This window comes from Panthera pardus, unplaced genomic scaffold, assembly GCF_024362965.1.
Source record: "Panthera pardus isolate Hobbes unplaced genomic scaffold, ASM2436296v1 HiC_scaffold_7, whole genome shotgun sequence".
Classification (NCBI taxonomy): Eukaryota; Metazoa; Chordata; class Mammalia; order Carnivora; family Felidae; genus Panthera; species Panthera pardus.
The window spans coordinates 28385423-28399386 of record NW_026527002.1 but is presented as its reverse complement, the minus strand read 5'-3'; the positions used below and the strand labels follow the sequence as shown (position 1 = coordinate 28399386).

The 13964-nt window shown below is 38.2% G+C and overlaps 1 protein-coding gene across 2 annotated transcripts in view; it reads left to right on the top strand.

The window, feature by feature from the left end:
* Positions 1-13964, top strand: part of MRPS28 (mitochondrial ribosomal protein S28) — a 207966-nt gene that overhangs the window by 8754 nt on the left and 185248 nt on the right. For both annotated transcript variants that reach the window (XR_008419936.1, XM_019453340.2), the window contains exon 2: positions 12882-13063. Coding sequence is in view for 1 of the 2 variants with exons in the window: in XM_019453340.2 (XP_019308885.1) it covers positions 12882-13063 (182 nt within the window). In the remaining variant the exon portion in view is untranslated. The remainder of the gene's footprint in view (positions 1-12881; positions 13064-13964) is intronic.

Genomic DNA, 13964 nt, shown 5'->3' with positions numbered 1-13964 from the left:
AAGTCTTTTGAAGTGTTTAGTTTCACAGTGGAGTCTAACATTTTCAAAGCATGTTTAGAGAAAATTACTAGTCAAAAAAACGATAGGAGTGAATTGAAGTAGGTATAAATCTCTAGGAAAAAGTCAACACTTATAATATGCTTATAAATTATACTATACATTTCCTAAAGTAAAAGATAAATATATTCTAAATATATTCTGTATGTATTTTGTTTCATGGGTGGTCATATGATCTGATCATACTCTTTCAGGTTGTTTAGTGACTTCCCAAGTCAGCATTAACTTTGTGTATCTTTATTAACTTTCATTTTTGCTCAGAAATCTCCATTCTTTTAAGGTGTTTGGGTATTCTTTTTTTTTTTTTTTTCAAGGTTATATTGAAATTTCCTCTTTTGATTATGTAATAATTTTAAAAAATGTTTTAAAGCATTTTTTAAACACTTTTATTTTAAGTAATCTCTACACCAGTGTGAGGCTCAAACTCACAACCCCAGGATCAAGAGTTGCATAGTCTACCGTCTGGGCCAACCAGGTGCCCCTATGTTAATAATAATTTTTAAAGTTGTTTTTTTTTAATGTTTTTATTTATTTTTGAGACAGAGAAAGAGCATGAACAGGGGAGGGGCAGAGAGAGAGGGAGACACAGAATCTGAAGCAGGCTCCAGGCTCTGAGGTGTCAGCACAGAGCCCGACGCAGGGCTCGAACCCACGGACCGTGAGATCATGACCTGAGCTGAAGTCAGACGCTTAACCGACTGAGCCACCCAGGCGCCCCAATAATAATTTTAATAACATGATTATGTCCCTTAAGTTTGCTTTTATCTGGTGGCATTAAATAACAAATGAAATAAAGGAAACTATCACGGTTGAGTGGAGCCTGGTTTGTAGGGATTTGGGAATAAAATTAAGCAATGTTGGTTCATTTTGGATTTTGCCTTGCTTTTTAAAGCACTCTGCTCTTGGCCACTGTCAGATAATCAGAGGTGGACTTCCATTCCAGGAGTCACAGTTCAGCAGCTCATCTCTGGCTGGTTACCCAAATTGAGACATTTGGGTTCTACTAAAGGACATATGTGTGCACCAGCACACAGGGGATTCATCCCAGAGAGATGAAAAGTTACGTTCATATAAAAACCTGTATATGAATGTTCATAGCGGCTTTATTTGTAATCACCAAAAACTGGAAACAGCCCAGATGTTCTTCAACTGTTGAATGATAAAACAAACTGTGGTACATCCATACCATGGAATACTACTTAGAAGTAAAAAGTAATAAATGATTGATATACATAACAAATTGAATGACTCTCAGGGGAATTATGCTGAGTGAAAAAAGCCCATTCCGAAAGGTTACACAGTATGAGTCTGTTTATGACACTCGTGAAATGACAAAATTATTGAGATGGAGATCAGTGGTTGCTAAAAGTTAGAGATGGGGGTGGAGATCAGAAGGAAGATGGGGAGTTATAAAAGCGCAGCATGAGGTATCCTTGCAGTGACGGAACTGTCCTGTAACGTGACTGGTGAATGCATGAATCTTCACATGTGATAAAATTGTGTAGAACTAGATACACATACAAGTAATTGGGTATAAAACTGGTAAAAATGTGAATACTGTTGGTGGATTGTATCAGTGTCAGTTTCCTGGTTTGGTATCTTATGTGGTCTCACAAGATGTTAGCCTTGGGATAACTGAGTAAAGGGTGCAGGGGATCTCTGTGTATTATTTCTTTTAATTACATGTGAATTTACAATGATCTCAAATTAGAAAGTTGAATTTTTTAAAAAAAGGATTATTTCACTAGTCTGTCAGGCCCAGCACTGGTAAGACTAGTGAATTCCCTAAACATGAGCCCATGATCCCACATCATTTCCGTAAAATGATTTCTTTGGTTAGAAACTGCTGTGTGGAATACCATGACAATGAATAAGAGATTCTGTAAGGTGGGTGGTGGTTTTGATAGAGCTTTGTGGGCAGGAAAGGCAAATCCATATTTAGAGTAAGTGTTTATTCCAGTGATAATATATCACTGTCCTTTCTATGTAGAATGGCTCAGCATAACCTGCTACCAGGTAGCAATCTGATCATTTCAGGGAATGATGCTATATTGGAAGCTTATTGTTGGTCTCTGCTGTTGGCATATTGGTCATTTAGCAGTGACTGTAGCCAGATTAACATGGGTGACTAGAAGTCAGTGTTTCTGAATCAATGCATAACCTCCATCCCACGAAAATTCAGGGACCTGCCACCTTGGTGAAATTTTTCATTGGTTCGCGGCCTCTGGGATATGTTGAGATACCCCTCTTACCACTAAGACAGAAGCACATCCCTGCTCCTGTGGCACCTTTGTTATTGAATGCATTGGTGGGGGACAGGAATAGCTGGGGAAAGAGGTTGACATCCACAAGACTGGTTATCATCCCCTGGTTATTAAGATTCTTTCTGCTAAAGAGATCATTTACATGTGACTCATTTATTTTCTCACTCTGCCCATTCAGAGAGGTCTATCCACATACCTCTTTCCCAGACCTTGCCATTTATTTCTCACTCATGTGCCTTCTAAATCCCTGACCACCCAGCAAAATCATTGGTCACTTCACACAGATTAATATAGATCCATACCTTAGGTTATCTTTCCTTCCAGGCAAAGAGATCAGGTACACTGCTCAAAGTTCTGTCCCCTGGGAGGCTGTTCCTTTATCCCTGTCCTTCAGGGCCACTCTAGCTGCATTATGATTCACCTGGAGAGGTCTGGCAAAATCTCCATTCTACAGCTTTATCTGCTATAGATACTTGAAATACTACCACATCTGCAGGGTCTTAAAGCCCAGGTAGTAGAGTAGCTTGCCTGGTAGTCTGGACCTATTGTAGAGCTTTGTCTTATTCTGAGCCTTCTTCAAAAAACTGGCAGCTTTTTGGGTCACTTTGGTAAAAGAGTTGGAGAAGAATGTCCAAATAAGGTATTTCTTGCCTCCAAAATTCAAAGAGACCCAGTAAGCACTGCACGTCTCTCTTAGTGGTAAAAATGTCCCAGACCACTGGCCTCCTAGGAATTTCACCAAGGCCCAGCATTTTTGTGAGATCTATTTCCTACCCTCTAGCATACATGTGTCTTACCATGTGTCTAGAGTAGTTGCAACTTCCCGCTTCCAAGTCCAATCAGTATGTGTTACAGACCAATATGATGTCCGGTGGAATGAAGTGGCAAAGCCCCTGTATGCTAGTTTATGACAGAGCTGGTGAATTGATGTAACTCTGAAGTATGTGTTGTTTACTATTAGACCTAGAAAAAGAAAGCATTTGTCAGATCACTTAGCGCATACCAGGTGATAGGGGGTATTTGATTTGCTCTAGCCATGAAACCACATCTGGAATAACAGCTGTAGTTGGAGTTACTACTTGATTAAGTTTATGGTACTAAATTAGCACTAAGACCCATCTGTTTTCTATAGGGCCACATAGGCAAGTTAAGTGGGAATATGGTAGAAATCACCATCCTGCATCTTCTAGGTCCTTGGCACTAATCATTGCAGTGCCTCCGGGAATGTGGTATTACCTTCAATGTACTTGTTTGGCAGGTAGATGAAGTTCTAATATTTTCTGCTTCTCCTTTCCAACTTTAATAGCCCTCACTGCACAGATTAAGGAACAAATGTGGGCATTCTGCCAGTTGCTGAGTAAAGCTGTTCCCATTATGCATTCTAGAACTTGGGAAACAACCACAAAGTGAGTGCAGGGGATGGGCCTGAGCTAAAACTCCATTCTCCTCCTCCATGCCCCCATAAGCCTCTATTCTGACTAGAAGCAAATTGGGTCTTCAAGAGTTATGTCAGTTCACATAATCCTTGAAAAGTGTGATTATTTCTCCTTCCCCAGTGGACACCCTAGTAAACAGTCACAACTCCCTTTAGGAGAGCTAGTAGGAAGATCAACAGTACACATTTTTAGCTATGTAGCAGGATCCTTCCTCAGTCTGCATGATCTCCTCTTCATTCAGAGGACTCAGTGTCTGGGAATTGGTTCAAGTTTGGGAATTTGTTGAGTGGCCCTGGCAGTCATTTGTGGTGATTCAGGGCAGGCTGTTCATTAGAACTATAGCGTTTTCCTATCTGTTTCATTTCTGGGACACCATAATCAATCAGCCACCACCAGAGAGCTCTTCAAGTCAGACTGTTTTGATTACTGTTTACACTCTGTTGCATTATGATAACCGTGCCCATCATGTTGTTGGCTAGTAAGTGCTGACCTGACTCCTGCCACTTCAGGGTCTCATTATCTCCGCTGAATTCAGAGAGCTCTTTATGGCAGCAGCTCCCACCAGTCAGTCCTGCAGAGAACAGTCACCACACAGCAGTTCAGAAATGCTGGTGTTCCCCTCACAAGTGCCTTTCCCTTAGGTTTGGTGAACTGAGTATCTTGTAGATCCTCCTGGGGACCACAGTAAGGGCTAGGTGAAAAGGTCCACTCCAACATTCTGTTCTCTCCAAGCATTTGGGTACCTTCTTCTGTGGTATCCTACGGAAGTTCTGGTATTTCAACTTTGTCTAGTGTAGTCTACCTGTTGGTTCAGATTTTATTCAGCCAACCAAGCAAACTTTCAAAACCCACACCTAGCCTCTTAAGCTGACATTGTATCTGAATCTCTGCTCGGTGAGCCCATATTAGTCAATTTGGCCCAAGGCCATACTGTCTTCCCTTCACCCTGACCCAGGACCCTTAGGATCTATTCCCATACAGATCCTTAGTTTCTACTGATTTCAGTTAACAAAATCATATAGTTCTTTTTGGTGTGTAGTATACCCCTTCATGGACTATACTTTATATCTTACCCCTTGGGGTCTGCTGAGACTTGAATTTGGTTATAGGTCTAGTCCTATCCAATAGAACTTTCTGTAATGATGGAAATATATACTATCTGTGCTGTTTGCATATGGCCGTTGAGCATTTGAAATGTGGCTAGTGCAATTTGGGAACTGAATTTTAAATTCCATTTAATTTTAGTTGAATTTGAATAGCTGCCTGTGTCTAGTGGATACCATATTGAACAGTGCGGGTCTGCAAGCACTGAGAAGTGGGAGAGATGGATACTTAGGAGGACCAATGGGCCCCTACAGCTACCTCAGGGTTGACCACTGCTGGTACTTCAGGAAAGGGAAGACCAACCTCCTCACACTGGGATGGAAGGGCCGCTTCTACTGGCAGAGGATACCTGGCACAGGTTAGGGGCCTAGGGGCTGCAGGTTCATCAGCATTTGCCCGTATGTCCCGTGCTAAATTTCAGGACTCGCCACCTTCCTAATCAATGCCCCAATTTTAATACTAGAGAACCTGTGAAATTGGGAACTCAGTTTGCCTTGCCATTAAGCCATCTGCAGAATTAGATGTTGGGTTTTTTGGGTTTGTTTGTTTTGGGTTTGTTTTGGTTTTTTGTTGTTGTTGTTGTTTTGAAATCTTGAGCCTGAGGCCAAAGGAGATAAAGATTTCTTTTAGGACAGTTACACAAACTTTCAGATCCCTTATGTTAACCTCTAGGCTGGTATTTAAAGCCCTGGGGCTATCATTTTCCAGTGCACTTAATAGCAAACGACACTTTTATACTTCTGTGTTTTGACCTAATTGATATGAGGCAGAAGATACTTCTTCATGACAAAACCTTGTCATGATTATAGGTCGTTATGTTTCTACAGATGTTAATTTAAGTAGTTGCTTTGCCGTGTACATCATTTACACTGTGGGCTATCAGTATCTCTTTTCATGAAAATGGGATCGTGAATGTCTTTAGATTGAATGAATTTGGAGAATGAACCCCAGATAGCCCAGAATTAATTTAGGTCACCCATCTTACAGTTGTATTCCTGTGGAACCATTTTGGTAGTCTCATCTTGTGTTCACAGAGACTTTTACCATAGGGACTTTTTTGAGTGCCTATATATGAGCCGATTCCTGCCCTGGATACTTTTCCTAGACATTCTTTACTAGTTGTCCCTGTGTTTTTATTGTGCAGGGTTAGAATAAAAAGTAGAAGTAGATAGCAGTAGCATTTTATAGGAGATCCCTGAAAGCAAGTTTTGACTATTGTTTGTTAAACATTGGAATATGGACAATATAGAAAGGGATGGTGCCATGGATAGGATGGAAATTGATTTCAGAAGTTTCTTTTTAGAATCATCAGCAAATACTCTATCCTATTTTTTTTTCTTCCAGGAACCAAGATAATATATTTATGTAAACTTTTTTAGTAGTGAACAAAACAGACATCTTTTCCATCTTGAAGTAAAGAAGACAAACATTTAACAATTGATTTTACATGTCATGAATGTTATCAAAGAATTGTATAGTACTAGAAATGGAAGGTATAATGTTAAGTGAAATAAGACAGAGAAAGACAAATACCACATGATTTCACTCATATATAGAATTTAGGAAACAAAACAAGTAAACAAAGAAAAAAAACAAAACAAAACAAAAACTCAACAACCAAACTCTTAAATACAGAGAACAAACTGGTGGTTTCCAAAAGGGAGGTGGGTGAAAGTGAGGGAAATAGATACAGGGGATTAAGAGCACACTTACCATGATGAGCACTAAGTAATGTATAGAATTGTTGAATCATTATATTGTACACCTGAAACTGATATAGCACTGTATGTTAATTATACTTCAATTGACAAAAAAGAAATTGTATAGTACTGAGTTATATAGGATCTTAGAACATGACATTTAAAAAAATTTTTTTTAATGTTTATTTTTGAGAGAGAGAGAGAGAGAGAGAGAGTGTGTGTGTGTGTGTGTGTGTGAGGAGGGGAGGAGCAGAGAGGGAGACACAGAATCCAAAGCATGCTCCAGGCTCTGAGCTGAGCTGTCAGCACAGAGCCCTATGCGGGGCTCAAACTCATGAACTGTGAGATCATGACCTGAACGGAAATCAAGAGTCAGATGCTTAACTGACTGACTGACTGCCCAGGCGCCCATGCTCTATAATCAATTTTTAAAGGAAGCAGTCAACTCTTAGGTACCTGCTTTATCTATGACAACTCTATGAATGAGGTTTATAGCAACATTTTCCATAACCAGGGTTAGACACTGAGCTCCATGATAATACCCGGCAGGTGACAGTCTGCCTACAGTCTCTGTAGTCTGCTTCAGCTAACAATGGTGGTTGTCAACATGGATTGAAGGAATTGCTACATTTATTGTTTTTAGAAAACACTTGACAAGTAAATGAGGAATTCAGAAATGGTTCTGGATTATGATTTTTGAAGGAGAGCTTTGTCTGATTACTTGACATAGCATCCAAACAGTATAAGGAGTTTACAATTTAAAAGCAAATTCAAGTGTTAATCCAGGGATCTTATGCTTGTGGTAAAATCATTTCACTCACTGAAAATACATTGACTTCCACTGTAAAATGTGACAAAGTAGAGGCAAAAATAATGGAACAAAAAACAGTACCATTACTACTTGAATTTAAAATCTTCTTTAAAATATAATTATTCATGGGGTGCCTGGGTGGCTCAGTTGGTTAAGTGTCCGACTTTGGCTCAGGTCATGATCTCACAATTTGTGAGTTCAAGCCCTGAATCGGGCTTTCTGCTGTCAGCACAGAACTTGCTTTGGATCCTGCCTCCCTCTCTGCCCCTCCCCAACTTGTTTTCTCTCTCTCTCAAAAATAAACATTAAAAAAATATCTAAATATATATATATATACATATACATATATATAAATATATATATACGTATACATATGTATATATATATATATATATATATATAATTATTCATATCTTGAATAGCCGAAGCAATCTTGAGAAAAAAGAACTTGGAGGCACAACAATCCCTGATTTCAAACTATATTACAAAGCTGTAGTAATCAAAACAGTATGTTATTGGCATAAAAACAGACATATAGGCCAATGGAACAAAATAGAGAGCCTAGAAGTAAACCCACACTTCTAGGTGTGGGTATATGTTCAGTTAATTTATGATGAAAAAGCCAAGAATATACAAGGGGAAAGGACAGTCTCTTTAATAAATGGTGATGGGAAAACTGAACAGCTACATGCAAAAGAATGAAATTGGACCACTGTCTTTCAACATACACAAAAAGTAACTCAAAATGGATTGAAGACTTGAATGTAAGACCTAAAACCATAAATCTCCTGGAAGAAAACATAGGTGGTGAGGTCCTTGACATAGGTCTTGGCAATGATTTTTTAAATCTGACACCAAAAGCAAAAGCAGCAAAAGTAAAAATGAACAAGTGGGACTACGTCAAACTAAAAAGCTTTTTACAGCAGAGGAAGGAAACAATCAGCAAAGTGAAATGCATTCTATTGAATGGGAGAAAGTACTTACAAGTGATATATCTGATAAGAGGTTAATATCCCAAATATATGAAGAACTCTTATAACTTGGTAGCAAAAAATCTCCAAACAACACAAATGGACAGGAAATTTAAGTAGGCCTTTTTCCAAAAAAGACATGGATGGCCCACAAGTATGCAAAAGATTCTCAACATCATTAATCAGGGAAATGCAAAGCAAAACCACAATGAGATATCACCTCACACCTGTTAAAATAGCTATTATCAAAAAGACAAGAAATAATAAATGTTGGTGAGGATGTAGAGAAAAAGGAACCCTGTGCACTATTGGTGGAAATGTAAATTGGTACAACCACTATGGAAAACAGTACAGAGGTTTCTAAAAAAGTTAAAAAAAGAACTACCATATGACCTAGCAATTTCAATTCTGGTGTTTATCTGAAGAAAGTCAAAACATTAACTCAGAAAGATGTATGCACCACCCACCATGTTCATAGCAGCATTATTTATAATAGTCAAGATATGGAAACAACCCAAGTGTCCATTGATGGATGAATAAAGAAAACATGGTGTGTATATATGTGCATATACATATATACAATGGAATGCCATAAATGGTTCAGCCATGAAAAAAGAAGGAAATCTTGCCATTTGCAATAACATTCATGGGCCTCGTTATGCTAAGTGAAATAAGTCAGAGGAAGACAAATGCATATGATCTCACTTATATGTGGAATCTACAACAAAAACCAAAAATCTCATTTAAAAAAAGCTCATAGATACAGAGAACAGATTGGGGTTGCCAAAAGTAGGAGTTTAGAGGGTGGGGCAGTAAATGGGGTCAAAAGATGCACACTTACACTTAAAAAAATAAATAGGTCAAGGGAACGCAACATGGTGACTATAGTTAATAATGCTATATTGTATATTTGGAAGTTGCTAAGACACTAGATCTTAAAAATTCTCATCATGTTTTTTTGTGAGTATGTATAGTGAAGGATGTTAAGTAGGCTTATTGTGATTATTTCACAGTATACACAAGTATCAAATCATTATGTTGTATACCTGAAATTGTTTTAATGGCATAACATAATGTTATTTGTCAATTATACTTCAATATAAAATATTCATAACTTTGTAAAGTTTATAGTATAAATATTTCACGACAGAACTAAAAGTCTTGAGGTCTTATTAAATAATTAGTCAATAACATTCAATTATTTTCTGAAACTTAGGAAACACCTTTTACTATCATACTAATCTTAGCCCAAAAATCTCTTCACAGTTATGAAGGAAATTGTGTTATTTTAGGAACAGGCCCTAGTGGTGGCTAAATTATTTTCAATAAATGTTTAACCATTAGATTTACTACTGGATCTCCCTGTCATCTAAGGCTGTTTTAATTAGACCCTGGCTTCAACTGGAAGTCTTCCAAAGTAGGGGGGGAAAGGAAAAGGAGGAGGAGGAGGGGGAGGAGTGAGGAAGGAGGAGCTGTCAACCACAGGAGTGAGGTACTGGGAAAGCAGGTCCTAGGGACAAAGGGGAGGGACCCTCTTTGACTGCAGGCAGGATGAGAGCCCAGCATTGATATTCTGTTTTTTCCTTTGAGTGGTGCTCTTTTCAGCCGCCCTGGTGGCAGCTGTTGTGGATGACATAGTGGCTGGCTAGTCGAATAGTAGTAGTAGCTGCTCTTGCCACTGCTGGGTTGGTGTTACTGTTTGCACGGCCTCTAGAGGGCAACTCCTAGCCTTTGTTTGTGTTGAGCCTGTAGGATGTGTTTCATCCTTGGCTGTCTGCAAGAGAGAACTATTTTTTCAAGGTGCTTGTTTAAGGACCTTTAATATCATATTCTGTAGAGTTATAAAACTAGTGTTACGGCTCAAAGCATGATATTCCTGGCTACCTTTTTGGTTCTGTTTGCCATCTAGATCTTCTGACTTGTCTTTGGTTTAGATCGACACTTAGTACTCAGGATTCTTTCCCAGTGTGTTTCAACCCTCTGAAACAAACCCATCACCATACCCTCCTTCTAGCATCTGAAGGACTTGGTATCAGCCAAATGTTTCGACTTTCATTTCCTTTGACTTTCTTTTTCTTGAGGCAAAGGTCATAAGCTTTGGTCTTTGGGCCAAAGTGTGTTTCATCAGATTTATAAAATGAAAGGCTTTTTTTCAATGTGCGAACATTGAAAAATTAGAAATTTTACATTGATACTTGGATTTTTGGCTTTTCTTGGAAAATCAAAAGATGTGGCAACACTGGACCTGAATTGCAATTGCAGCTAGAGCTGAGTAGTGGCTCTGCCTTTTAGACTGGCACGTATTCTGCTCGTTACCAAGTCCCCACCCAGCCTGGCATTTGAGTTTGTAATCCTTGGAGTACTACACTCGTTGAAAATGAGTCATAAGAATGGTTTAATAGTTTTTAAGGTAAGTATTCTCTCGAACTCTTAATAATTCTCTCTTAAATAACAGATGTAAAACTTACTCCAAATACAGGATGTAGGTAAATTGTTAGTATTCTTCTGTAATCAGTTCTCACAAATAGAAACTTAGTAGTTCCCTTAGTTTGAGCCAAAGAATGCGCATACCACATGCACAAATTAAAGATGAGTAGAAGGTACAAGTCTGTACTCATGGATTTCGGAAAAAGCATGTGTTTGGAAAAAAGTTTGTAAGTTTAAAAAAAATTAAAAGGTAAGGAGCCTGCATTATAGGATCAGTCTTACCTCAGGTAAATTCAATCTGTAAAAAGATTGGAAAATGAGCAGCACAAAACAAGAAGCTATTTTTCCTTGAAATTTTACTTTAGGAAGAAGAAGAAAATTGTAACAAAGCTATTTAAAAATATTATATAACAAGGACTCATGTTCATCCTGGTAACTGAAAGACCTTTAATCATGTTTATCTTAATCTATATTTAAATTTAAAAAACCCTTTTGTTGGGTTATTTTTTATTTAAGTATAATTAACATACAGTGTTATATCAATTTCAGGTGTACAATATGATTCCACAATTCTATACGTTAACACTCATCACAATAAGTATACTCTTAATACCCTTTATCAATTTCACCTACCCTCCCACCCATCTCCTCTCTGGCAACCACTAGTTTATTCTCTTTATTTAAGAGTCTGTTTTTTGGTTTGTCTCTTTTATTATTTGTTCTTTTGTTTGTTTTGTTTCTTAAATTTCACATATGAGTGAAATCATTCCATCCCAGATATGAGTGAAATCATGTGATATTTGTCTTTCTCCATATGACTTATTTCACTTAGTGTTATATGCTCTACGTTGCACCCATGTTGTTGAAAATGACAAGATCTCATTCTTTTTTGTGACTGAGTAGTACTCCATTGTATGTATATATACAACATCTTCTTTACCCATTCATCTGTCACTGGATACTTGGGTTGCTTTCATCCTTTGGCTATTGTGAATAATGCTGCAATAAACCTAGGGGTACATGTATCTTTTTGAATTAGTATTTTTTTTTTTTAACATTTATTTATTTTTGAGACAGAGAGAGAGAGAGCATGAACAGGGGAGGGTCAGAGAAACAGGGAGACATAGAATCTGAAACAGGCTCCAGGCTCTGAGCTGTCAGCACAGAGCCCGACGCGGGGCTTGAACCCACGGACTGCGAGATCATGACCTGAGCCGGAGTCGGACGCTTAACCGACTGAGCCACCCAGGCGCCCCAAGTATTTTCATTTTATTCCACTCAGTAGTGGAATTACTGGATCATATGGTAGTTCTATTTTTGAGGAACTTCCATACTGTTTAGTCACTCTCATTAAACTTGAATTTGAAGGATTTTTTTGTTTTGTTTTGTTTTTTGACAGATGATCAATATTAGGAATAAAGTGAGTCACCTTCTTGGATACTGTACTCATATGCTCAGACTGACCTCCCTCTGTCCCCATGCTAGGAGCCTTTGTCTAAGGATACTCTTACTTTGTTCACATTCCAGATTCTACCCTGAGCCACCACATCTCTATTATCTGCCATCAAGGGCTTTTCTTGGTCTCTTCTTCAAGAAGGAAAGGGAGGAAGAAGAAGTTGAAGACTATATCTAGCTTTTTAAAGCAAAGTTCCAGGGGTGCCTGGGTGGCTCAGTTGGTTAAGCATCTGACTTTGACTCAGGTCATGATCTCACGGTTTGTGAGTTTGAGTCCTCATTGGAGGAGCCCAAGCCCCACTTTAGGTGAGCATGAGCCCCAGCTCGGGTGAGCACAAGTCCCATTTTGGGTAAAACACGAGTCCCGCTTTGGGTAAGCCCCGTTTCTCTCTCTCTCTCTCTCTCTCTCTCTCTCTCTTACCCCTTGTAGGATTCTCTTTCCCTCTCTCTCTCTGCCTTCTCTCATTTGTGCTCCCCCCCTCAAAAAAACAAATACCCCCCCAATTCCATTTAAATATTTTTTAGTATTGCTACAAAATGTAAATATATATGGCACATTGACTTTTAAAATTTTCTTCTGTAAGATTTTCTTATATCTATCATATTATATGTTTATATTGAATTATATGCATATAAATATCTGTTTTTATTTTTAGGGCTCTCCAAAAAATGTGGAATCCTTTGCGTCTATGCTGAGACATTCTCCTCTTACACAGATGGGACCTGCCAAGGATAAACTAGTTATTGGACGCATCTTTCATATTGTGGAGAATGATCTTTATATTGATTTTGGTGGCAAGTTTCATTGTGTGTGTAGAAGACCAGAAGTGGATGGAGAGTAAGTAGAATCATTTCCAAGTTTTTTTTAATACTGTTCATAAAAGTTGAGATACCTCAAAAGTATTTTTGGACTTTAATTGGTGATTTTCTAAAAGACAGAAAATATGCTTTATTTGTCTTCATAATGCTAGTTACGGAAGTTAGGCCAGATTCGTGTCATGTTATGTTAGTCACCTTAGGCTAGATTCATATCTTCTCAAAGCCGTGAGAGCAGTTTTGGGGAAGATCTGAATGTTCGTCTTAGTAATAAACTATCCCCACCATAAAATGAAAACCAACTTTATAGTAGTATATGCTGCTCAGGCGATTTTACGTGTAACCTTTTTGCCTCTTCCTCTGTTCCACAGTCTTCTGCTTCTCAGAGAAGCCTCCCTTTCTACTTCTTCGTGCTTCTTTCTCTCCCACTACCAAATTCTGATGCTTTATTATTTTCCTTTCTTATTCTGTATCTACTCTCAGAATTAGAATTTTCCCTATTGTGGAACAGAATTCATTCTGTTTATAGGTAAAGATATTTGTGAGTATAATGCACTGGGGAAACCATTAAGATGACAGATCTAGGAGTAGAGTGTCGAGAGTGAAGGGAGATGTGGAACAAAGGTTCTGAGATTGGAAAATGATAGTAAGCAAAATAGGAATGATTTTTTCCCATCAGTTTTTAATGTGTACATTTTTAAAATTTCAGTATTTCTGGTATTAGGATGCAACTTACAGTTGATGTTATATCAATTTAATTGACAGTGTTCTTTATTCTTAAAGTAATGGTGAGTCTAGTACTCAGTGGCATCTTAGGATGAATTACAGTGATTGAAAAGTTTGTGATGTTCAAGGATGAGTCATATTGTAGAAATGAATAGGAAGAGAGTCTACTCTAGATCTAAGAGAGCAATTATGAGAAT